The sequence below is a fragment of the Serinus canaria genome, chromosome 4 (genome assembly GCF_022539315.1).
Source record: "Serinus canaria isolate serCan28SL12 chromosome 4, serCan2020, whole genome shotgun sequence".
In the NCBI taxonomy this organism is placed as follows: domain Eukaryota; kingdom Metazoa; phylum Chordata; class Aves; order Passeriformes; family Fringillidae; genus Serinus; species Serinus canaria.
In genome coordinates this window covers 22,998,389-23,024,490 of record NC_066317.1, presented here as the reverse complement: position 1 = coordinate 23,024,490, position 26,102 = coordinate 22,998,389, and the positions used below count along the sequence as shown (strand labels likewise).

Here is a 26,102-nt window from a genome sequence, read left to right as displayed (position 1 = left end):
TGCTTATGATAACCTCACAAACTACAGCAAAGTTTAACAAGTCTGCTTTGTCATCTCCCTTTAAGTTTGGGGCTTTTTTCTTTATCTATAAATATCTTTGTAGGAAAGACTTCTGATAACAGCACTTAACCTAGCAAAGGAACTTACTGCAAGCACCAGAGAAGGTGACTGAATTACCCAATCCATGCAAGGAAAAAGTCCTTCAGATAATTGTCAGATCTGAGTGTCTTGCCTTGAAGCAAACAGGATCCAGAGTTACTTGTGTCGCAAGAGTTGCTGTAACCCAACCAAGCCTCACAGGTTAGTGCCCTGGGGTGAAATCTTTTGGCCTGTCTTCTGCCAGGACTGAAAACACTGATTCATAATGAGGTATTTTAGCATTAAAATTGATAAACTTTAATGATGACTGATTAAAAATGCTGCTTTTTGTATTTTTGTTTTAAACCAGACTGGGTGCATTCTCTGTATAGATGGTAACAGTAAGCTTTTTCTGGTGGACATTTTAGTATTGTATGTCACTTGCATCTGCAAACAATTGCAACTTATGTGTATTTTTTACAGTGTTGGCCAGCCTCAATGGATTCTTCACCTCTGTGGGACCCCTACTCTCTGTGTGTATGGAAGGGCCTTTTGCACAAGTGAGCTGAGACCTGAGTGCTTTATTCCTGGTTGGTTTTTTTCCCTGTAAGAAGAGGCTGATCCAAGCCTTTGAAATTACTGTTGAGAATTGACAGTGCTGCTGGTATAGGTATTCTGATTTCTTGTACTAGGAGTCTGGCATAAACTGACTGCTGCTTCCCTGGGACCACTTTCTGTCTCCATTAAACTCTTCCCTGCTCTCTTGATGCAATTCTTAATTTCAGCTACTACATCCCAGTGTGTCTAGAGTGGCTGAGTATGTCCCTCCACCTTGCTTGTTGATGCCTTGTCTTGGGGCCTATTTCTGCAATGACTCACCCCAGCATCACAGGATTGTGACTCTGAAGTTTGTCAGGAAGAAAGCTGGTTACAGTAAAAGAAGGGGATGAGCAGTCAGTCTGCATGGCTCTGCCTCCTCTTTGTTATTCACGCCCCCTGGAGCACTGTCAGGACAACTCTTGTCATTTTGCTCCTGCTCTCCTCACAGTAGATGCTTCCTGTGAAGACTGACATCTATCTTCAGCACCATTTACATTCCTGCACAGATTGCAGCTTCTTTAGTAAAATGAAGGTAGGACTTGATATTTATTCTCAGTCTGCTGCATTGAAATGCTGTATTTTTTTATAGGGTGAACATCCAGCAAGGCCATGCCACCCCTTCATGGATGACAGGCTACATCCAGATGGTGACTTACCCCAGCAAAAGTGGGCAATCTCTGAGCCCTGCTGGCTCACTGAAACCTCTCCTGTAATGGGGCTCCTGGCAGATCAAACTTGCTGATAACTGCAGTCACTGCAGAGCTCTCTGCATTGTTTTCCTTTCTCTGGGATGTCACTGTGTTGAAATTATTTATTTGTCAATGAGTTATTGGTTCAAGTTTAATAGAATACATATTGCCAGCTGGAAGTGTGGAGTGCTGTTATTGCTGATGGGTTGGCTACTGAAGCTTACTGAAGCTTGGCCCTAGCTTACTAATGAAATGAAACTAATATTTTATAAATGAAACTAACATTTCAGCTGTTTTAGCTAATACTTTAGAGCACCTACAACAGGGATCTTGCCTCAGTGAGGCTCTCAGGCTCCTGTGATTGACTTGCTTGTTCATGCACTGCCTGACAGGCAGGTGCTGATGCTCCCTGTTAGTGAAGCACATTGGTTACCAAAACTTCAGGACTTCCTTTGTGTTGGAATGTCTGTTTAGCAACGAGTCTGAAGTTCAGTGGCACACCTTGAGGAAAGGTATGGAAATCCTGCAGCAGCAAACAGACTGTGAATACTGAATATGAGAGGGGTAGGGAACAGATGCTTTTTTTTTTTTTGCAGAAGTATAATGATTTTACTTGTAGCTTGAACATAATTAACTATGCTGAGATGAAGAAATTCCCTTTGGGAAGGTAAAAAAAAAGTAATCCATCCCTTCATTCCTCCTCTGGGTCTTGGCTGGCTGCCTCAAACTATGGGTGGGTGGGAATTCTGTGTGTGTAAACAAAACCCAAATGAACAAAAGCCCTGTTTTCAACTTGTTGCTTAGCCATTGTGGAATTTAATACCATAGAAATTGCATTTTTATGGATGACACACAATTTTTCAGGAAGATTTTGTAGACTGGCAAGTGTTGATCTGGGTTTTGGTGGGGTGTACTTTGTTTGGTTTGGGTTTTTGATGTTCTACATTTATAATATCAAGTGTCAGAGGAGATCAGAGTGATGAACCAAGTAAATCTGTGCTGTAGCAGAAGTAGTTCTTCATTAAAGTGACAACTGCAAGTCTTCCCTATTGCTGTCTTACATCCTTTTGAGACTGCACTGCACTCTGTAGTGGAGATGAAAATACTCTTGCTTTTTGTAAAACAGGGCTGCCCAAAGCTGTAATGATGGTGCTGCCCTACTTGGGACACCTAGAGCAGGGCTTGGATGAAGCAGCAGAAGCAGAGAACAGGAGTTGCTTTGTTATGGGTAATCCTAAATTCTCCTGGGCTGGAAACTGTGGAGTGTCACATTAGAGATGCAAATATACTCATTCAAACAGAGTGAACTTCTATTTCCTGAGGGGAGCTACTCTCAGGCTTCTGCTTTGTGTGCTTGGCAGTGTGGCTGTATTGTTACTCTATTTTTCCCCAGGAAAAACCATACTGTTTCCTTGATGTAACTGTCTGTGCTTTATTTTTGCAAATTTCCAGTTCTGTAGTTTGTTACCATTGACCACAAGTCTCTGCATTGCCCAGGTGCCCTCTCACTGGAGCACAGGAGCCACTGGGCCACAGCCTCTCCCTTGAAGCACAGAGAGCATCCAGATCCTGCCTGGAGGTTTGGGAGGACTGACCCCCTCCCAGGAAAGGTCCCTTCATCTCCTCTGCCACAGAAACAAGCAACAAATGGCAGAAAAGACAGCAGGTGCCAACATGACAACCCTTTTCATTTTTTGTATTCTCTTTTCCATCTCTATGTTGTCAACTCAGGAATGCTTGCCAGGGCCTACACTGACTAGCTAGGTTTGTAAGAATATAAATACTATATATATATATATATATATAATATAAATATTATTGAGGGGAGAAAGAAGGCCCTCTTAAGAGGGAAATAACAGCCTATATTAATTTAGATTTCCAAATAATTCTCCCCACTCCCATTTCCACGTAGCCAGGTAAAACATCTCAGCTTCTCCCCTATGGAGCTCCCCTTCTGACACCCTCATGGCCCTCAGTTCACAGACACTGACTGCATTTCCAGCTCTGGAATACACTGCACATTTCAGGGCTTTTCCTGTGGTACACAAAGCCATGTTGCCACACTTATACAGCAGTCACTGAATATTTATGACTTCACAGCCATACATCTGCAGTATTTGTTGGGAGTGTTTCTAACAGAAATGCAGGTTTTCCCCAGAGAACTAATAATTTACTGAGCATGTTTAATCAACCCATTTAAAATAGAAAATAGATTTTTAATTAGTCTAAATCTATATGCTTTTGAGATTCTGTCATCATTTTAAAATTTGAACATTGGCTTTTTTGGCTTATTTTTATTCCTAATAGTTCACTTGGCACAATAATGTAGTAGGATTGGAAAAATAATAGGAGCCTTGAGGGCTTGAACTTTAAATCCATTCCTCTCTTCCAAATTTGGGTGTCACTTGAACATGTAGTTCAGGAGGAAAATGTATTTCTATTAAGGAGATTTTTTTTCTTGTTTTTGTGCATGAAATAGGGAAAGTCATCTTGCATGCTCTTGTACCATCACATGCTCACATAAATTTTGTAGAATAATACTATGGGAATGCAGACCATTATACCCATTAACCATACTTATTCCTTTACTGTTACTGTGTTAATGCAGTAGAAAGTCATTTGCTTTTGTTCTGGATATAATTTACCTTAGTCAAATTACTAAACAAAACACAATTTTCTTGTAAACCAAATTCTTGGAATCACTTTAGTGCATTAGTAGATAATTAGTACTGGTTTACATAGTTTGGCTTAAGAAATTAGCTTTAATGTGAGTACAATTATTTAAGCTGATAATGAAATACAATTATTCCTAGGAAAGACAAATTTTTATACAGAGTTAATATTAAAACGTTTCAATAAAAAGCAAAAGCCAGATTTTATTTACTTTCACTTAATAATCTTTATAGCCTTTTACAATCTTCCTCTTTTGTGCATAAAATCTACTTTTAAACAACTTATCAAGCACAATGGAAAAACTGCAATGACTTCAAAAATTCTTAACCAAAGCACACAATACATCTTTATATAAATTGTCAGCTGTCATCTTGGAAAAAGAAAAAGCAAAGAAAAAGGTGCAAAATTCAGTGATGACTTTACAAGAAACCTTATTAATTTGCTTTAGTGATGCTGATCCTCTTCCAGAGCTGGCCCTGGCAAGAGGATCCAAGGCACTGGAGGTGCAGCAGTGATCCCATGGAGGTGTCACAGGAGGATGGGCTGGAGCCTGAGGCTGTCAGGGCACAGCTGGAGCATGTGTGGGATGCCAAGCAGAGGAAACTGATGTGCAGCTGGCTGGAGAGTCACACTGCAGGTGATGATGAAAAATGCCTGTTATTCAATAGGTCAGGTTTGTTTAGAACAAGATCAAACTGTATTTGTTGAAATGAGTATGAGAAAACCCATTCTGTTCCTTCAGGTGCCCCAGCTGAATATCAATTTCCTCATCCTCCTCCCTCCTTGTGTAAGGAAAACATGATTCTTAGCTAAGTTAGCTAAGAACTTTGCACTGGGATTGAAAACTCAACTGTCTGGAGAGTTAAAACATGAGCAATAGAAAGGTAGGTCTTGAATGTTTATCTGCAATTTTTTGAAACAGTCGAGCGCTCAAAAATCTCCCTAAAATTAATCTTTAAAAAAGCAGCGGTTTCTTTGAACCAATCTGAAGACAGAAAACAGCAATAAAACTATGGAGAGGCCATGGTTTGCAGAGGAGGAGAAACTTGCAGCTTGATGTGGATAATTCACAAACATAATTTATTGAATGTTCTGGATAAATTGTATTTGCAAGTTCTCCCACATCAACTTCATCATTATTTTCTTAAAGTGACAGAAATCACCTATTCTCATCCCTGGAGTAATTCCCCCTCTCCCCTTGCATGATTCATCTCACTTTAGCAATCTGGAATTTATAAGCATCTCTGATATTATCCAGTTTTTTGTAATAGTTTTCTCCAGCCTCGGAGCCTGTAAAATTCAAAGCTTTTTTACTCATTAAGTGGAAGTGACTTCATCTCCACTCAGGGCAACAGCTCCATTAGGAATGCCCATAATGCCCATGTAGGAACTAAGCTTCCTCCTGAAGAAGGAGCAATATTTCTTAATTTTCAGCTCAGGCTGTAAGATTGTTTGGTTTTTTTGTTTTGTTTTGTTTGGGTTTGGTTTTGTTTTTTTTGTTCTTAAGAGAACTTTTGAAGAGGGGAGATGTGAAGAAGTGCTTCAGAGGATAAGCAGCACAGAGGAGGTACCCATAGTTTTATGGTGTGGACACTGCACTCCAGTGAGCAGTTGGCTCCAGAAATGAGACATGGACACAAAGTTCTTGTGAGAAGCAACTTCCCTCTCCTTTACATGAGAGTAGGGTGGTAGAAGACACCCCACTGAAGAGAATCCATGTTCCAGTTCAAAAAAATAACAACAGTACCACACTGCACTCCCCTCCCTTGGGAGAGTTGGAGAGGCAAACTGAATCACAGTAATTTAGCTAACATATAAAGCCTTTAAAATTACAGTTGTCTTTAAGAAAAAATTTCATCAGTTTGCTACTGTGAACTAGTATTACTTCATAATATTAATAATATTACAGAATAATAACAAAATATTAATGCTATAAAAATATCTTAATATATTAGTAGTATCATGAGATATGAATGGAAGCACACAGATAGCAGATAGTAATAATTAACCCCCCCAACTATTACAGAGGTCATTAGATGCCCCAAACCCAAGAAATTCATTAGCACAACCACTGGAAAATTCTGCTGTTTATGGGGACTGTACCATCACCTCTAAGCTTCCCAGCACTGAAATGACCATTGGTCTTATGTTTAGTCTGAACACTTGGTTCAGACCTATGGTTTTCAACTTTATTCAGTATGTTTGACACTGCTTCTTTAGTCAGGATGGAGGACTTGATTTTGATACAGTTTTTAGGTGCATACCCTGCCTTAGTGGCAATAACTGGCAGGAGCTCTCTTCAGCTGCACCCACAGGTGAGCTCAGTGCCTCAGTGCTTGCTAATCTGCACTCAACAAGAATAGGTTGATAGATGATAAAAAAGAAGCTCTAGTACAAACCAGATGATGTGATGATCATGGTTTATCTTGTGAAATCAGAGCCTCTGTCTGAGATGTACTTCCATCCTCCTGTTACACAAATGCACTCTGATGGAAAGTACCTCCAAGTGTTTGTTTCCATGTGTGTGTGTGTGCACCCATATACCTGCTCTTACCTTGGGTAATTAGGCACCTGTTCTTGGTCTGTGGGGCTCCTAGTTGTAGACTAAAAAGAAAAAGATGCAATCAATAATCATTGAAATCAATAAGTTAGGCTTGTGCAAAATATCTTTAGGAGTTGAATAATTCAGAAAACACATTCCTAGAATGAGTCACTTTCTATGTGCTTTACTGCAAACATGAAGACAACACATGTCCCTGGGAGCAGGGGAGCAAGAGACACTCACAGAAATAAGCAGTTGTTGTGTGGGAGAAGGACATGGGGTGGATTTTGTACAAATCTTACTCCCAACAGCAAGGCTGGTCTCTCTTAGTGACAATTAGGAGAGGTGAGAGATGCATGGATATTCATTGCCTTGGTGAACTCCTGTGAGCAGTGGGACTGTGAGCTTGCCTCATGAAGACCAGACTTGTGACAAATAGGCAGGAAGCTGATTTTTTAAATTTATTTTCCAGATTTAAACTTCAAGCATCATGTGAAGCTCAAGAAACTGAAAATAAGCCAGGCTAAAGATGTTCCTTCACAAGTCCAATGGACAGTATTGTAAACTACCAACAAGTAAGTATTTTCAAGACTAGAAGTCCTGACTGAAATACTGTTGAAGCCATGGAGGAAAAAAGCAGCTTATCTATGACTTCCTCACTGTCCAAACATACAAAAGCTTGTATGTGCTTTCAGGATCCCATGTTATTTCAACTTTGCTAAGCTGACTAAAGAAGTTTTAGTGCCTGTGAATCCAAATGCCAGAATTAGGGTCTGTCTTTGTTCGTCTTCCTGTCGACCTAGCAGAGACAACAGAAATTGGTAGCTGTCCTCAAAAATAAGGGGTGTTTTTTTAGTCTTCAGGGAACTCTACTTAGACACAACCTGCAAGCTGGAGAGGCATCAACTGATGAATAAGCAATCTGTTAGCAACTTGGACTAACAACAAGGCCCTGATGAGGGCTGGGGAAGGAAGCCAGACATTTTGGATAGCAAATGTAATCAATAACCTGCCAGTTTGTAGAATGTGCATAGTGCTCTTCTGGGTGTTTTTTTGGATCAAGATGGGAAAGAGATTTGGTCTTTGGCAGCAAGATGGGCATCTACAGATTTGGAAATCAAAATGTGGCAGAAGAAATTCTGTGGAGGATGCCTTCACTGCAGTGGATTACCTGGACCTTACAGGAGCTGGTCAGTATTAAAATGTCTACAGCAACAGCTTAGTAAAGTTGCCCTTCTTGATAAGAAGGCCATTTCCAGTGTCAGTACCTACTGATTTTAACAGCTCAGAAATAAATGCTTGCAGTTGAGTAGCCTGTGGAAAAAGCTTTGACCTTTCCACAGCAGGCCACTTACCTTGCCAGTCTTGCCAGGGAGGCCAAGACTGAAGAGATGAAACAAATGAAAAGACTGAATTGCTCATTTGTCCCATGAGTATATTTGTCATTGGAGGACTACTAAAATATAAAACATTTTTTTTCCAAGACCTACCTTCAACCATTATAGAAGTTGCTGGCATTGAAATAATAACAGTTGTAGTAACACCACCACCAATAATTATAAATCAAGCTGAACACTTGCTTAATGCAGTATTTGTCTCCTGAAGTCCAGCTGAGTTATAGATTGTCCTCTGTGGCCTCTGGCTTGATCATTACCTAGCAATGAAGCAGGGACACCTAATACTCACTTCTTGCTGCTATGCCAAGCCTGGAGAACAGAGCATCAGTCATTCCCAGCTCTGATGAGGAACCTGGCACTTCCCTCCCCAACAAACAAGTTCAAGGTTCTACAGAGATTAGCTGTGAGGGGATAGCTAACTATAAGCAACTCAAAGCATCTTCTGTAGTTTCTGCAGGCTTGTGCATATTTTTAGGGGCTGGATGACTAAATCTGTGGGATGTGACACACAAGGTGCCATAATGTAACTGCAATAGTAGGCAGATTTTGAAATTCCATGTTCAGAACCAGCTAAATGAGATTCACATAGGTAATTCAAATGCCCAGTGATGTAGGTAGGCATCACACAGGTTTTGAAATATTCCCATGTGCTAGGAAGTAAGGATGTGGGATGCACATGAAAGCTGTCTTGTTTTAAGACTTTAAAGGAAACTTGTCTAGTAATCCTTGCCTAAATATTGTCTCAGCTGCTGCCATTTGTTTTATTGGTGGACATGCACAAACCCAAGACTCTCCAGCCTTACCTAAGCTTAAGGAGCCTGGCTCAAAGGTCAAGCTTCCCATGGGCAATAGGCTCCTTCTAGTTCAGTACTTTGGTGGCGCACCCTGAAAAATCTGGGCTACTCAGATTTAAAAGTAGAGCTTTTGTCCACAAATCTTCTGTGCATTTCCCTGAGATTTTATTTAAGATACTTGGGGTTTCTTTGCTGGTTTTGGTCTGTGGGCTAACATCTTGAAAAAAAAAAAGTAAAAAAGGAAAAAAGATACTATCACTGTCTATGTGTCAGACCAGATATTTATTATTGAGCTAAAGCATTGTCCCTGCCTGTACTTTCTACAAATGAATGTCCTACATCCCTAGGCCTCATTTAGTTGTTCTTAAAACAGCGTTTTGTAGAGTGGCAGAACCTTTTGCTTTACAGTTGATTTTTTCCTAGAGTATTATCCAGTCCTATAAAAAATGTTACAAAATGAGACATGAACTATGAGATAGCATCAAATGTTATAATGGAAGACTGAAATGTTAACTGAAAGTTATTAATGAGAGTGCCATTCTCATTAATAACTTCATTACAGTGGAAGCAAGATCAAACTTCTCAAGAAACTAAAAATTATGTTCCATACTAATTTCTAGGAGATATTTTCCTTTCTCATTAAAATAAAATCAAATTCCTTTTCTAACGGACTTCAGATGTGATATCTTTAAATCCTCAATCAAGACTTTCAAAAACTATGAAAAAGACTATCCAAATCCTGATTTCAAACATGGAATCCAGAGAAGGAGGCACATGTTTTTAAAGGTACAGCAGGGAGAGTCTGTATCTGCATGTAAAAACTAGCATTCTTTGAATAAATCTTAGGACAGCTGACATTCACACATACCCCTTTGCTAAATGACATGTGAAACAAAATGTCTCTCAAATGAATGCTCTCTAGCCTGCTTTCCTTAGGAACTTCAGAGGAAAAGAGAAGGTGACTGTCATCTTTGTTTCAGAGAACTTAGGTCTGGACATTGAAATCCTCCCTCTGCAATCCTTGTTTACTCTTGCCATTGTATGCCTTCAATTCTAGAAGAAGTCCTTTTTTTCAAGCACTGAAATATTTGATTTCTGTTGTTGGACACAGACCATAATGATTCTTCCCCCTGTATTTCTGCAGTGCAAAGCTGCTGATTTATATGCACCACAGGCTCTATGACAGTGTAAGAGAGGGCAGTGAGGTTAGGATCCAAAGGGAACACAGCGATCATTATCTGAGTTACTGGATAATTTCACAAAATTAACAATTCTGGTGTTGATACTACATTTCTGCTGCTATGATTCAACAATGAACTCTGGAGAAGTAGGACAGCTACAGAGGCAGGACTGCTGCTGTGGCCTTAAAATGAAACCCTGCAGACAAATTCTTCTCAAGAGTCACCCTCGATTTCTTGTGAGCTGCAGTGATGCCAATGCCTCAGGCTCTGAGCACCTTGTGAAGGCTTTTCCTCAGGACACTGCCTCCCTCCCAGCCACAGAGGATATTAAAGCTGAAATATCTGGACTGCAAAGCTGCTACTGGCCCAACAGGAATTTCCCTTAATTAATTACAGTACCTCACAAGTTCACATAAATACAATGCTGTCTAAGAGAATAATGAAAGCAGAACTGTGCATTTTTTTTTCCTCTTGCAGTAAGGAAATAATGCATGTAGGTCATAATTTTTAATAGAGATATACAAATGGTACTAATTCCAATGTGAAAAACCCCAATTTTCCTTTCAGCATATGTACTGAAGTTTACAGAAATCAAAGGCCTAAAACCAATACCCTCTGATAGATTCTTTTTGTAACAGCAAGAGAAAACCATTTGCAGAAGAAGCAGATGCTTCATACTATTGTAGATGACATTTAATCACAAAGAGTCATAGAATATTCTGAGTGGGAAGACACCCACAATCATCACAGAGTCTGGCTCCTGGCCCTGCACAGGGCAGCCCCCAAAATCTCTTTTTTCTCACAAAAGGGAAAAAAAGCATCTTAAATCAACAATGGTACAGTTTTAAATAATGACCACAATACTCACAAAAACTGCTGTAGCAGTAGGAAGTTCATCAAAAATTTGCAAATTGATGGCTGACTTACAAATAAAATATTGAAGTCATCAAGCAAATTGTTCTAAAGAAGCCATCTACCCAAATTCTGATGATGCAGTAGGAAACAGGCTACAGAAAAGCTGAGCCACAGAGACTTGGTAAATTTTCTGCCCCATTAACTCGCAGTGAGTTCATCTTTGGGATGGAATCTTGACACTGCTGAAGGCCTGATTATGCTAAAATAAATGTGGTCAGATAGAGAAAATGTTCATTACAAATTCAATGCCTGATCCAAAAGGGTTTGGATCAGACCTCTGCACTACACTCACAGTTCAAGGCTTCAGACTCCTTAAAGGCAGAAAAATCAAACTTATCATTCAGGTTTTCATTTTCTTGTCTGTTTCTGATAGTGGTGTCTCTCAGGTAATGAACTTTTTCCTGTAAATAAAAAAACAAGCATAAAACCAGCAGCAGCAATCAGTAATGGAAATTTACTATAGCAATAGTAAGACACTATAATAAGCTGAATTCTTTAGCATTCTGAACACCAAGGATCTCTCTCCTGGAAAATAATTTTAAAAGACTGAAAAATGCTCATGGTGCTAATTTTAGCATTTTTACTGATGACTCTTGTGGAGTTATCCCCACCAGCAGTAAGTTAAAATTATTCTGGCCTCAGATTACAGTGTCTTGGGTGTTCTTTTCTGTTTGTTTGGGGTTTTTTGTTGTGGGTTTTTTTTTTTTTTTTGGAAAAGCAAACTTTCCTCAAAAATCCAAGTGAAGGACAAAAAAACTGCAGTGACAGCATGAAGTCAGTTCATCATGTTTATAGAGGACTAAGAAGAAAAGACTTTTCTATGGAGCAAAACCAAAGAAAAGTCACACGTGCAATGCAGGGTAAAAGCCACCACTACAAAGCAGCTTTTTTCCTGAAGCACTGAAAACAGGCCAAGTCAATCTTCCTTGAAATATGGGTATCTTATAGTTCACAAGACTTACAACTTGGTGCTGCTATCATGGTACAGATTAGATATGATCTTCTTCCACAAGCAATACCCCTGACTGAGAGCAGTACCAGCAATTCATCTGCATGCTTGGCTCCAGATGGATTTGGAAGGTGGCATCCTAGTGCTGTATTGCCAGTGCCCAGCTTGGGAAGGGGCCCTCAAACTGTTCCAGGCCTTTGCACTTTTGCTGTTGAGTGTTCCACTGTGATGACAAAGCTCAGATTTTCAAGTAGGTGCAAGCACAAAGAGCACTCTCCCTGCTGGCAGCATCTGCTAGCTCTTTCACTCTGAAAAGCAGCAGACTAGCTTTGCTTTTCCTCTTTCTACTAAGTGACATAAAGGACAACAAGGAATTATTTTTGTTAATGCATGACCTCATATAAAACGAGGGCATAACCTCTTCCTCCATGTGTCTTTTTAGAAGTAATTAACAAATCTTCTCTCCATGACTTGCAGCTTTGATGCAGTTCTTTCAGTGACTCAGTGTGTAGGCTTTTGTAAATCCTGGTTTTGTGCACCTCAATTTACTCCATACATTGAATACAAAGGAACTGTAGAGCATTGCCAAAAATTGTGGATTTCACTAAGTATATTCAACCCTTTCAGACAGGCATAAAGCCTGGTGTAAGTTAATATATTGTAATTGCTAGAATAAATGACTTGATATAGTCAGGTTTTGTTAGCTGACACTGCTCAGTAGCACATTTGGTTTGTTTGGTGACATAAGGTTTGTGGTTTCATGAAAGATGCACATCACTCAACAGTTTAAAACACAAGTCTTAGGAGAACAGCATATTTAACTCTGGACTTAAACCAAACTCAGAAAATCTCTCAAGCAACAGTGGGAATGGGTATCTAAAAGATTCAAAACCATAACCAGCAGGCTTCTTGGGAGCTGATTTACATATAAATAATAATCATGATTATTATAATAAGTAATAATCATGATTATTACTTTTGACCTCATATGCAGGAGCCAAAACACAAGAACTTGCTTTTAGAACATCTGAACAAGATTTCTATAAAGGAACAAATTTCAAACTCATACCTGTTGAGTGGATGGTAGTCTCTGCTTTTTGTTCTGCCACTGTTTAAATCTGTCAAGGGCTTCATCCACAGAAATTGCCCCCTTTTTCACCTGTTTCTGCAAGTGGATGAGTTCTTCCTGTTCAGGAGAGATCTTGTGTACCACAGTGCTGTAAGTTACTGTCTCAGTGTGGCCTCTGTGTGCTTCTACAACAAAATGTACAAAGTGAGAAATGCAACAAATTAGTGAGGATTCTACCATTACTCTCTGGCAGGAGAGCAGCATCCCAAACATTTATTTCATCAATACTGCCCTGTCCATGAATTCTCCATTAGTGCTTGTTCATAAAATATCCACAGTACCTTTTTATCCTTTCTTCTTCAACATCATACATTACATATCTCAAAAGTTGTGGATAAAATTTGCTCAGGAAGCATCATGAACTTTTATAAGATTGTCTTCCTCCAAGGAAGGAAATACATTATTAAATACATTGCAGCAACAAGAAAACACTGCAGCCCAGTGCTCCTGGAGATTATGGTACAAACACAGCTGAAGGGAGATGTGTGTTATCAGATTCACAGCTTGCTCCAGGGAGGTGTAGCACTGCTTCTCCCCAGGACACTGATACTGGAATGGCTGATGCAGAACACATGAGCAGCCATGGAACAGGGGCTCTGAGCCCTCTATGAGGCTGTTGCACCCGTTTCACTGCATGGGGAGTGTGGCCAGGATAAAAGTTTAATTCATCAGTATGGTTCAGGTCAGTTTTTCTGTTCCATCATGCACCACTATCTTTATTTCAATCAAGGAAGGATTGTTCAAAGGGGTACCATTAATGGAATCTATTGCAGCAACATTGTAATGTGCTGCAACTCAAATAACAACTGGACTGCCACAAGCAATCAACTTTACAAGCATCTTGGGCTATCCAGGAGAGAACTGTTCCTCCCCCCACTTCTGTCTTTCCATGGCTGGAATTACTGCACAGCTGAGCCCTCCTGTCCTTCCTTGTCTTGGCTTTAATCACAATCATGAAGGGAAACAGAAAAGTGTAAAGTAATTCTGACTCTAGAAATCTTTCCTACAAGACTATAACTTTTAGTCTTCTTTCTTTAATCTGATCTCTTAATGCTGCAATACCATTAGGGATATAAATCGTAGGTGGCAAAACAGATGCTAAATCACCCAAAATCAAGTCACAGCAAAACTCTGCTAGCTCTACTGGAAAATATCACAGCAGTTAAAGAGCTAAATTAAATTCTGTACCAAGATTTCTGGCCTCGCAGTATGTCCTGCTGCTGTCACTGGTCACTCGACTGGCCTTTTGCTGAAACACTGCAACAAAATTAGGAATATAAGCAAGTTGAAAAATGGCAATAAAACCCATCACATTCTCAATGAAGGAAGAAGACTCATAAAAGCAGGCTGGAATACATTTTTTGTTCTAGTCTACGAGTATTTTTCAACCCACTTGTCAGTCTAATGTTAATTACTTGAAAAATTGTTCTGTTGCACAGGATGGCAGGATTACTGATGTTACAGAAACCATTACAAGACATTTTGAAGAAAATTAAAAGGATTTATCACACTAGCATATTACGTGTCTAGAAGAAACAGCAGGATCTCAGAGTTCTGCAGATGGTACAGACACTTTAGCCTGTTCCTTATTTCATGGGGAAAACTCGGGCAGAAAAAAAACCCAGTAATACCAGGTGAGAAGAGTGACACTGCTGAAAAAAGGGTGTGTGTATATTTGTGTGTACTTTATTCAAGCCCTAGAAACAGCAAAGCACAGCCCCTCTGTTAGAGCAGCCATCATTCCCACCCCTGTGAAGTGCCCAGAGTACAGCCAGCCTGGGTACACCCTGAAATGCAGCACTCAGACTTCTGCTGGCAGCGTATGTAACACCCAGAAGGTGGCAATTGCTCAGTTTCTGACATAGCCTGTGTGGCAGTAGCTTTCTCTCAAGTCTCAGTTCTGATTTTTGCTAAACAAACTGACATTCTAGAACCTAGAATAATTCCTGCCAATTAAGTAATCCTCTGTCATCACTGCAATGCAGCAAATGTGCCAGTTCAATGGAGCAAATATTTTCCTGGGGACCAAGGCCCAGGCCAAGGGAGCTCTGCTGGAGCAGCAGAGCAGGCACGCTCTCACTTATGACTCTGGCTCAGCCAAACACTGATAGATTTTAACTTTTTAAATACTTTTCTCTGTAATTATCAAAGAATCCTACTAAGTATGTTTGCAGTGTTTTCTTCTCTACTTGAAATAATATTCTCCTTTTAAAGATGAAATTGAAGTAATGAGAGCACAGAGGTAATGCAGGCAGCCTGAATTTTACTGCATAAGGAGGAGAAGGGACATACTCAACAATGTGCCTGATTGGAAAGCACTTTAATTGATAGGCTTTGAAATTTCTGCTGAGTTTTGCAGTGTTGGAGTAATCAGAAATGGAATTACTCTTCCAGTGAAAAGTAAAATTGTTAAAATCACTTTATGTGCTGCATCTTGCTGAAATGATTTTAGTTGGCAGGAAGTATTCAGAGTGGGTGAGGTCAGTGAAAACAAACGACTGCTTCTGGAATGCCTGGAAAGGCAGGAACACTCCACTGTACTACTGCCATAAGTTTAGGGAGAACTCTGGCAATTCACCCTTTCATTCCCACACTACAATTACCTATGAACTACTTGAACTCAGCAGGGAAATAAAAGAAACAGGTAATCTTGCACAGTGATATATTCCATTATTTCTAAAATATAAGATAAAGTAAATATTCCTTCAGTAAAGCGATGTTAATACAGCAATTTTTTAAAGTGTCAGAATGTCACAATCCTTCAGGTAAGGATATATATAATTATTTTCTGGGCCTCTCTGACACAGATAATCTGATTAAAACGTTACAGTAATTCTATCATACTTACTGTGCACCCTTCAATAACATCGGTATGATCAGAAAGAGGATGCTTTTGGATTTTTACTCATGTTATGACTGGCTAAACTACCAGTCTAAATCTACTTATTAAATGTCCCACCCTATACATGCCATTTAATTTTTGTCTACAACAAACTTCTGTTGCAGTTTCAAAGGAGGCTGAGAGAGCTAATAAGCAATTCCACTTCATTCCTTCTCCTCTCTTCAGCTGCTACAGGACACAGATGAAGTTTTTTGCAAGCCCTAAATACAATTTTATGTCTCAGGCACTAAGACCTCTCTTTAGGAATGTAATGTGACCTCAATATTCTTCCAGCAAAGCAAACTCAGAGAGAATGAAACTACTGCAATATTTGCTAATAGGACATGAAAACAGAAAACAACATTTAAAAAGTGGGATAAAATACAAATTTTGTGGCAAATATGCAAAACTCTGGGAAAATCCCTAATGTAAGTCTTGGAAAGTGAGTAGGATCCAAGGAATTCTGAATTGCCTGTTTTATCTCATACTACATAAAGATGTTGTTTCAGGCTGTCTGCACATGCAGGTAAATAATGCTATGAGGCTTGAAATTTGGTTAATATTTTCATGGTTAGCACCACAAAAGCGTTAGAAAAATTGAAATCTAAGTATTTTGTGTATAATTCTGAACTAAGAAGACCATTTTATAGTAACAAACTGCAAGAAACAGTGGTGAGTATGAAGGGTCTAGAAAAAGAGAATGAAAGTTTTTACAATAGCTGCAGGTTGAAAAAAGGGACAAGAATTTGATTTTCAGAATTAATTGAATTTCTAACACAAAGCTGTAATGTTAAGGAGTCGCAGATGCACTATGACATTTTAAAAATTGGTTAGTGACATGATTAGGAACACAGGAAATCAAAACATGGGAAGAGTTAGATCATGGGAGAGAAAAACTCATATCAGCTAAGAGGCAATGATCAAGTAAGATATTGTTTCTAATTTATATTTTACTTTACTCATCTAAACTATGAGGGATGTTGCCTGGTTTGTTGAATTGGCAACATTACCACTAAAAATGAAACAAGAGTTTCCACTATGCACTAGTGATACAAACACAGCTAGACTGATGAACCTACCCTCTGAAAGACTATATGAGCTAATCATACCTAATACATACTTACTTAACACTTTCAGCAGCACAAACACAAAGTGATTAAAACAATCTAACAATAAATATCACTATTTTGAATTCAGCTTGCTTGGGAAATTCAAGATGCATTTATTCATCAGCTTCATTGAGCTGATGTTCCAAACAAAATTATCTATTACTGTTTTCCTTAGGAAACATTCAAAATTTAAATACAGGAAAACAAAATCTTTAAATGAACACATGGCTAAGTGATAATTCAAATTAATTAGTACACTAGGGTTGCACTTAGTAACACAACTCAGTTGCAAATTACAGTGGGTTTGCAAGCTGCCTCCTTGTTCTTTGTAGGTTTTTGCTTCATTCATTTTAGAATCGTCATGTAATTAATTTGTGATTAATGGAAGAAGGGAGAAGGAAGGGTGAATTGCTGTTTAGGATATTTTGCAGGGAGAGACTCCTGCCTTTGTCCATTCAATTTTTTCCACATGATTTAAACATTTTAACATTTAAACTGTGTATGCATAGCACCTAGGCAAATAAAACCTCCAAGTTCTTTTTTTCTGGTGGGGATTGGATTGTAAATTAGATGTAGCTCAGCAAGAGATGACTAATACACAGAGAATACTAAGGAAGGAATATAGTAGAATGATGTTTATTATTCAGGACAGGAGAACTCTGCAGATGTTTGTTCACATCTTTTTAGATCTTTTCTCCTTTTGTCTGTTTTGTTTGCTAACACACTGAACACCACTCAGCATGAGGACTCAAGAGAGATCACCAATGCAATGCTAACCAGTAAGTTTTGTAAGAGATGATTAATGACCGCTCCCAAAATTTATACAAAATATTTCACATATTTAAAATGAAAACTAAAAAAAATTCAGTGGCTCATAACATGAAATCAACTAAGGAAATGGGACCTTGTTAACAGACTTTTTTCTTTTCACAAGGCAAGGCAGCTGGGCATGGATTAAAAGCATCTCATCATGGGTCATGAATCTGATCTAGGTAGGTCTAAGCACTGTGGAGAAGGGATGGCACCACTGTGTGGTGCAAGGTAACAAAGGTGCAAGTCCCAGAAGCTGTCCTGTGAGGGCAGCATTGGTCGGGGTACACCTACACCATGACGAGGCCGAGGGAAAAAGACTGAGCAGTTTTAAGTGCATCAGTGCAGGAAAATGAGTGACCACATCTACACTGGTACAGGAATTCTGATCAGGCCTAAATGGGCAGCCTGACACTCAAGATGTTTTTGGGAACACACAACAGCCATTTCATCAGAATAAAGACTAGGTGATGCCAAGTGCCCCTGCAGAAATACCAACCTGCCAGGCTGCTCCCTTACGTGGCTGGGGCTTTTCAGTGGCAGCATGACATCCAGTCATCCCAATTTCACAGCCTCTACCTTCCACAGCTATTGGCTGAGCATGAACCACTCCATTTTCTCAGACCAAAAGCAAAATTATTTTAAAAGGAATTATGGTGTAATGACAATGTGAAAATATTAACCCAAAAACCCCATATGCTCACCAGCAATTCCCTTCACAATTTGCAGTGAGATTCTGAGTCTGACAAATATGAGCTGAAATCTCTTAAAATCCCAGCAACTTTGGTCACAGAGGGACCTCAGGAGACTCTACATAGAGATGAATTCCTTACACTTAAGCAAGATAATAAAAATATTACCAGAACCCCCTTCTTACAGAAGGGGTAAAGAGTGAGTGAGTGAGTGAGTGAGTGAGTGAGTGAGTGAGTGAGTGAGTGAGTGAGTGAGTGAGTGAGTGAGTGAGTGAGTGAGTGAGTGAGTGAGTGAGTGAGTGAGTGAGTGAGAAGAGGCACCAGCAGTTAGTTTAAGGAGCTGCTCAGAGGGTGGTGTCAATGTATTGTGTACCACATTACCATGAACAATGAAAACAACTCTCACCTCTCTGCTCTTGTCAGAATTTTAACTGAGTGCCTCATGGAAGCTGGAAGGACTTTAGTGACATACTCAAGGAGTATTTGCTCCAGGGTGTAAAATATGTATAGAGTCCTTTCCTTTTTGCTTTTCTCTAAATGGGACTATACTTCTTTAGTCCCATTTTTCTTGAGTAGAGAAAAGCAAAAAGGGAAGGACTCTATACATGTTTTTACTAGAAATATGGTATTTGGAACACTTTGGTTTGCAGCCAGACAGCATCCCATAAATATTTTTCTCTCTCTGCACCTTATTCAGTTGTTTTAATCTACCAAAGTTCAGATAGCAACAAATCTGATTGAATGAAGACAGTGGGTGAAGCTGGTATATCACTCCCAGGTCTGTAAAAACAGGTCTGTAAAAACAGTCTAAGTGCCAGCCAAACAGTGCTTCCTAGTATTTCATTCATGGAAAAACACCCTTAAGTTAGGAATACATAATGAAATCCATCTGCAGTGCAGTACTTTGTACTCACTGTAGGAGAGTACTACAAAATCCCTCTGTGGGACATAAATGTTTTGCAATTTGCATGGCCTCAGAGGCTTCACTTTGGAAACCCCTGCTTTAAACAATTGGCTTAATAAGAATTACTGACTCAGGGTGTGATCACTGTATTTCCCAGTAATCAGCCTGATAAGATTCCATGACACTAACAGTTCTATTCTGGGTTTTATTTATTCACTTTAGTGGGTTTATGCTATCTATTCTGTAGGTGAAATATTCTGCTTCCCTAAAAATATCCACTGGATGCTACTTCTTCTGCATACCCTGTGATTTTGATGAGCAATGAGAATGTTATTCTCCACTGGAACATAACTGGAAAATATATTTTTCACTTTTAATTTTTAAACCTATGGTGAGGTCCCACAGACAGCTATCTTTAAATAGCAAAATGTTTTCAGTGCACAGAAGGGAAATACATTCCTTCAGGGATTTGAGAGAGGTTTGCAAAGAAATAAAGGCTAAAAGCATTTAAAAGCTAAATTTCCTAAAACATAGGAAATTTATACTGTTGTAGGGCAGGTATCCTTGCTGCAGAGAAACCCTTTCATACTAGTGGTCTGTGACGAGAGGTAAATGACTAAACCAGGACAGTACTCCTTAACCCTGAGGCAGTCCTGGTAGGTCAGGCTTCAGAAATGGCAGGGGCATTGCAGAAACTCATGTATCTGTCCTACAACTACACAGAGGACTTTGGTTTCCAGCACAATCAAACTTGGTATCAATAGGGAACATTAAAAATTACACTCTAAACTGAAAACACAACACCTTCAGATGTTTATTTAACAGTTGTTTTGGCAGCAGACAATTGAACAAAACACTGAAATAACCTTCAGAGGAATACTAAGCACCTAAGGAATGGTAAGGGAGCACAGTGAGAGTGCACACCATCTGGACAATGAGCTACTTGGCACCAATTTGCAGCTCCACTGGTTGATGAGCCTTTTACACACAAGATAAAATTCTTGCAGTGGACTAAATTAAAGAACAAATCTACTCTCTGTTAATAATGCAGTCTGTTTACCAGTGTTCAATACAGCAGTTTGAATGTTCATTAAAATTTGAAAGTATAATAAATGAAACTGAGTAAAAGCGATTAGAACATTCATGTTTTAAATCTTTCAACTCCCCCATGTTACCCAGAATTTATGCGTCAGCAAATTCAAGGCAGATGCTCAAACTGTAAATTGTGGTAGCTCAGTTGTGACAACTTGCATCACAGACTGTTTACTGCCTAGGTTTTGAAGTGTAGATCTTGCTCTGAAAGTGACTCTTGTCAAGTCCCATGTTTGCCTTCTATAGATCAATAGTTTCCCTGTCCTGTTCTGCACACCACCAAGTGGGGTAATCTACAGGGAGCAGGTTTTCTGCCCAGTGTAAACTTGATATCCCTGTATTTAAAAGCTGCTAATTACAAAGAAAGCTATTTGCTTGCATTCTTCTTGGTTGCTATTCTCATGGAAGCACCACCACTTTTGCTTAAAAAAGACATCACTCTGTTGTGATGTCATGGCCTTCATTCAATGTGTGGTGAAAGCATCATGGAAATTCAGCCATTTGATTTCTCCAGGTGGATATAAAAATAAATTTAAAAGAGTCATCTGCACGCAATCCAGGAGGTAAAAGGCATTTCTGCTATGCAATGCTTACTTCCTCCCACCAAATAAATGAGCCTATCTATGGGTACATAAAGAACAAGAAAAAAATGCTCCTCTTGCATATCTGCATGGCACAATCACACCAGCCTCTGCCATCCTTGGGGCATGAAACTTTCCATGAACTCCCAAAGTACATGGGGATTGATCTGTGAGCAAATGTGTAGCCTTAACACAGCCCCTCTCTGTGCATCCTACTTCATTCTGTTTTTCCACAGGACCTGTGACTTACTGAATGCCAGAAGGGAACAACTCTTAAGATCAACCAGAACCAGTGAAGACAATCTGCTTCTTACAGGGATATTAAATAATTTGTTTTAGAAAATAAAAGGTACTTAGCAAATTGAAAGTGAATACAGAGGAGGGAAGAACAGCTCAGTTAAATAACTAGAAGTTGCTCTGCAGGACCATTCTTCTCTTTCCAACAAAGGCCTGGCCAAAGCTCAGACAAGTCATTTAAGGCAGCAATCCAGCTTGCAATGCCTGACATCAGAGTAGTGACCAGACACACTGAGGATTTAATTTGAAGTTCTGAGAACTCTTAGTGACCACTGAAATCAATGGTGTCTCTGCTTTAAATGAGTAAAGTGTTACAGAATTTTACTTAGTTACTTCATACTGGGCATCCTAAAACTCAGTGGATGCAGAATCAAAGGGTTTGTAACAGGAGGGTCTGAAATAACACATGGGGCCTAGGAGCAGGCATGAATTATATTTTAAACAAAATGAGAATGAAAAACAATGAAGTTTTTTTATGCTCACCCACTTTAAACACTAGATGAAATGAAAGAAAATATCTGAGATAAATAGCTGCATATGGCTACCTACTTATTACTGTCTTGAAATGTTCCTGGCAGGGAGAAAGGGGAAAACTACCTCAATTCTAACTTTTTGATTATTTGTCTTTGAAATATCTGCAATGCTCTTTTTACCATAATAGATGAAAACAAACCCCAAAACCACCATCAATTTATTTGCTGGATGAAAAATGTGTTTATGCATAACTAGAGAATTTTACACTGTTAAAATTGTAAAGGAAGGGCTGCAGACACATGCAGGTTTCAATGATGGACTGGAATGAAGTTTCCTGGTTCACACAGATGAAACAATTTTTTTAAAAAATCAAATATAAGCAGTCCTAAAATAATAAATTGTAAACTAGAATGTTGCTGGACTAGAGAGAGAATTTTTTAACCAATGTGGAGGAAAAACATTGCCAATCCAAGTAGCAAGAAAAAACTCTTTCAGCTAAAGATATATCCCTTCTGTCTAGAATTTCACTAGCTATCTCAGGAATCCCCGGACAAAAATGAGACATTCTAGGTCTGGAACCAGCAGGATAGGTAGGATAACAGACACCTGAGTGGTCAGCTGAAGCTTTATTGAAGTGTTCCCATTTTTCCTCATGAATTGTGTAAGCATATGAACATGAGTCAGAGGCTGATTTCACACAACTACTGGAAAATAAATTACAAGAAAAGTACATGTCTACCACTACATGCTTATGAAAGCTAAGGTAAAAAACCCTGTGTGTGTGAACATATGAATATATGCATATACACATGGTGAACCACAGCCCCATCAGAGCAGTTCTTCTGATAGCCTCTGCCTTAGCCAATAAACAAAGCAGAAGCATTCCAGTACAATAAAAGACAGTAAAAGCAATCTCCCACATAAAGCATCTCCTCTAAGGGTTTCCAAGCCACTGGCCTGTCTATGATAATGGTGGACCAAGACTTGAGACACTGCTGTAGCAACCTCAATAGAAGCAGCCATTTCATGACTTCTGTAGCTGTAACAGGCCCCTTATGCCCATCCATTCTTGGATTACACTGTAATGATTCATACTTGTACCTCCTGAATATGCTGTAGAAAGAGCAACTTAATGATGAATGCACTAGCCCATGCATTCTGGCTTCTGGCTCTAACCTGGAGCTACACAGTCTGGAGGAAGAGAGCTAGCTATGAAGAATAAAAGAAACCACAACTAAGATAGGTATGAAAGAGGAGGTGCTACTCTGTATTTGGTGAGATGTTTTGGGCAGTATTAATTCTGTTCTAGTGCAAAACATGCACAGCATGAAGTAAGCAACCTAATGGAGTCCTTTGACAGCCTATTTTTTACCATCTATTCTTCTGCATTGGCAGGCTTTTGTAGAAGAGGATAGGGATGCAGGCAGGATGGATTTTGGGACTCACAAAGAGATCTCTGCAGTATATTCACTGAATTCCTTTTGTTACTTTCAAATTTGGTTCCAGTCTGAATTGGATTACAAAGATATCTGAAATCCCTTCTGGTCTTGTATTTCCATGAAATAGTTCAAAAGAGTTAGCCAGTTTTCACAGAAGTCGTAAAAAGAAATAATTTTTCCTTCAAGAAATATAATGATCCTATCTAGAAACGCCCATTCCTAGCATCTCAAATTGGAGAAAAGGTATTTGAAAGAGAAAGGTATTTAAAAGAGGAATCCTCACAAAGGCATTTATCCCAGAAAAGAGAATTCTTCTCAACAGAAGAAAAAAAAGAAATCAAAGAGAGAGATTTCAGCCTTAAGTAAAACCATTTTGATAAAGAAACTGGAAAGAAAGGCAATTCAAATGGCACATTCTACATTGCATTGCTGTAACATACACACTCACAGGTAGCCCAGCAATTCTTCCTTTTCTATCATATTGTCATAATTTTTTAAAAGCTAAGTAAAAACTGTGATACTTACTCTGATGCAAACTGAAAATTATTCAGAGATGTTCTCAACTCATTTGAAGGGTGAGAATAGGGTGACTGAAACAAATAATGTCTTGGCTTGAAGGCAGCTGAACAGGGATCTTAGTATTTTAGAAAATGTTACTGCTCAAAGAGAAGATACGAAGAGAAGAGTCTACATTCACCCAGAAAATATTTATATAGCAGCAGCACCAACCTTGTACAATGTAGGGAGTGTTCTCCTCCCTGACCAGCGAGCGCATGGGCCGGGGCGCAGGGGCTGGTGGTCTGTTCATGATGAAGGACCTGCAGTGCTTCCTTTTCTCCTCCTCCTGCTCCTCCTGCCCCTGGATGCAGTCGTACACACCTTCATCCTGTGCCACACAAGTGTAGGGGTGCTCCTCCTCACTGTCCTCCTCACAGGAGCCTTGGTCTTCTCCACAGCATGCGGTTGTGCGTCCATCACCCTGCTCTCTTTTACTCCTGTCCATCACAAAAGTCCTCTCTGAAAAAGGAAGGTACTGTGTTGCATATAGAGGATAAAGAGAGGAGATGATGACTTATCTTAAAGCTTTAGAGTTTCCTGAAGTAGCTCAGAGACCTCATTTCAATTCTAAACTAAAGCACACTCATTTTCAGAGGCTTTTGATCACTTAACTCAGTAGAGAGGATGTCCCAAAGGAATAATTCCAACTTCAGGGCCTCCTCATGATTTCACACCTGATTATCAAATGTAGATGCTTAGCTATTAGCCACAAAATAAAGGAATTTATTTGCAGAAACACTGAGTTCCCCAGTTGCTCCCACGAGAGTTACACCAACACCTAACATGTAACTCATGGTTAAGCCAAGTAAGAGGTACCTGTTGCAAAAATGACTTAAGAATTGAAACTTAATTTAGGAAATGTTGGATTTTGTGTTTCCTACCTCTTCAATATCCAACAGGGTTTTGAGGGCTTTACAAATCTACTGTAAGCCCTGGTGAAAAAGAAATTGAAAAGCCCTTTACAATGTAGGTAAAACGTAAAGGGCTTACAATCTCTTACAATCTATGCTAAGAGTATCCAACCCTCTACCCTCCAAAAACTTCCATGTCCCTCTGTATTCCCTATACTTCATATATTTCATAGTACAACTACTAAGAACTTGCTTTTCTCTCATTGCTGCCCTTTACAGCATTAAAAAGCATTGTTGGCTTCCCCAATACCTGGGTGTGTTTTGATTTGCCTGAAAACACCCACAAACTGCTACGAGTTAGAAGCTGTCACTGAGGCTGATGTTCCCATAAATGTTTATAACTTCCTTGGCATGATTACCCATCTTTCCTGCAAAAACAGTAGACCTGCTGCCTGGAATCCTTGTACTGACTCATGTCTCCCTTGTGCAGTAATTTACTGCCTGTACATATGTGTATCTGCTAATTTCGGCTGTGGTCACTACTGGTGTTTTCAATCCTTTGACTGCTATTTAAAGAATTACTTGTTTATTGGGTTCAAAGGAATTAAACAACCTTTGGAAGTGGGATATATTTGTTAATGGTATGTATTAATAATAGTAATATGCATTCTGGCTAAGATACATGTTTTAAAACCTCAAGTGGTGTTAATACACCTGCCGTGTATAATATGAATAATATTTTGTTTCTAGGTCACTTTATAAGTTCTGTTTCTTTCTCTGTAGGACATTATTTCAACTCCCACAGGGGAAACTCTCAGGCCACTGCCAAAACACAGACTTGAAGAAGAAGGGCCTTGGAGGTACTGCACAGCAACTCCTACAGCAAGCAGCTGGCTGAAAATATGTAGCAGTAACTCATTACAGCTCCTCTTTGAAAGGAAGCATCATCCTCATCTGGAGGAATTCTGATACCCCAGTCACCAGTGATGAAACCACAGCTAAACACAGAATAATTCAGAGCACGTTTTAAATGAGCTATTCCAACAGGAGCATTCAGAGATGAACTCTGCTTTAGCAGCACAGGAGTTGGCACAGGACACCAGGAATCTTTGTCTGCTGGTACCCACATGCAGACAGAGAGCTTTTGGCAAAGAGGGTCACATTACTGTGGTGATATATCTGTATAAGAACTATTCCAAAACAGGCATTTATAACAAACCTACACCAACAAATCCTGTGTGCCAAAACTGATCCCTCATTTATACACACATATAGATGCACTTTTAATGCTAATTTTATGCTGCCCCTCTTTCTCTTAGAATTCACTTATGACTTTCTACCAATAGATATACCTTTCTTGGACAGCAGAACACAGGATAAAACCCCACCTATAGCAAGCTATTTCTGTCTAATTATGAGAACATCAGAGTGCTTGGTGATGGCAATTTAAGACTCTAATAGGTTACA

At 39.3% G+C, this 26,102-nt stretch overlaps 1 protein-coding gene and 1 long non-coding RNA gene across 2 annotated transcripts in view; one reads left to right on the top strand and one right to left on the bottom strand.

Annotated features, from left to right (window-relative positions):
- Positions 1-4,536: 4,536 nt before the first annotated feature.
- The window catches only part of BANK1 (B cell scaffold protein with ankyrin repeats 1), a 133,388-nt gene continuing 111,822 nt past the window's right edge, over positions 4,537-26,102 (bottom strand). The window contains exons 11-16 of the mRNA XM_018926816.3: positions 23,956-24,243; positions 14,136-14,204; positions 12,888-13,072; positions 11,162-11,270; positions 6,595-6,644; positions 4,537-4,671 (exon numbers count right to left, since the gene is read on the bottom strand). Of these exons, the coding sequence (XP_018782361.3) occupies positions 6,634-6,644; positions 11,162-11,270; positions 12,888-13,072; positions 14,136-14,204; positions 23,956-24,243 (662 nt within the window). The 3' untranslated portion in view covers positions 4,537-4,671; positions 6,595-6,633. The remainder of the gene's footprint in view (positions 4,672-6,594; positions 6,645-11,161; positions 11,271-12,887; positions 13,073-14,135; positions 14,205-23,955; positions 24,244-26,102) is intronic.
- LOC115485362 (uncharacterized) lies at positions 4,564-26,102 on the top strand. The gene is made up of 4 exons (XR_003946124.2): positions 4,564-4,677; positions 4,783-4,924; positions 7,055-7,157; positions 25,419-26,102. It is a non-coding gene; the product is annotated as an uncharacterized LOC115485362 (long non-coding RNA).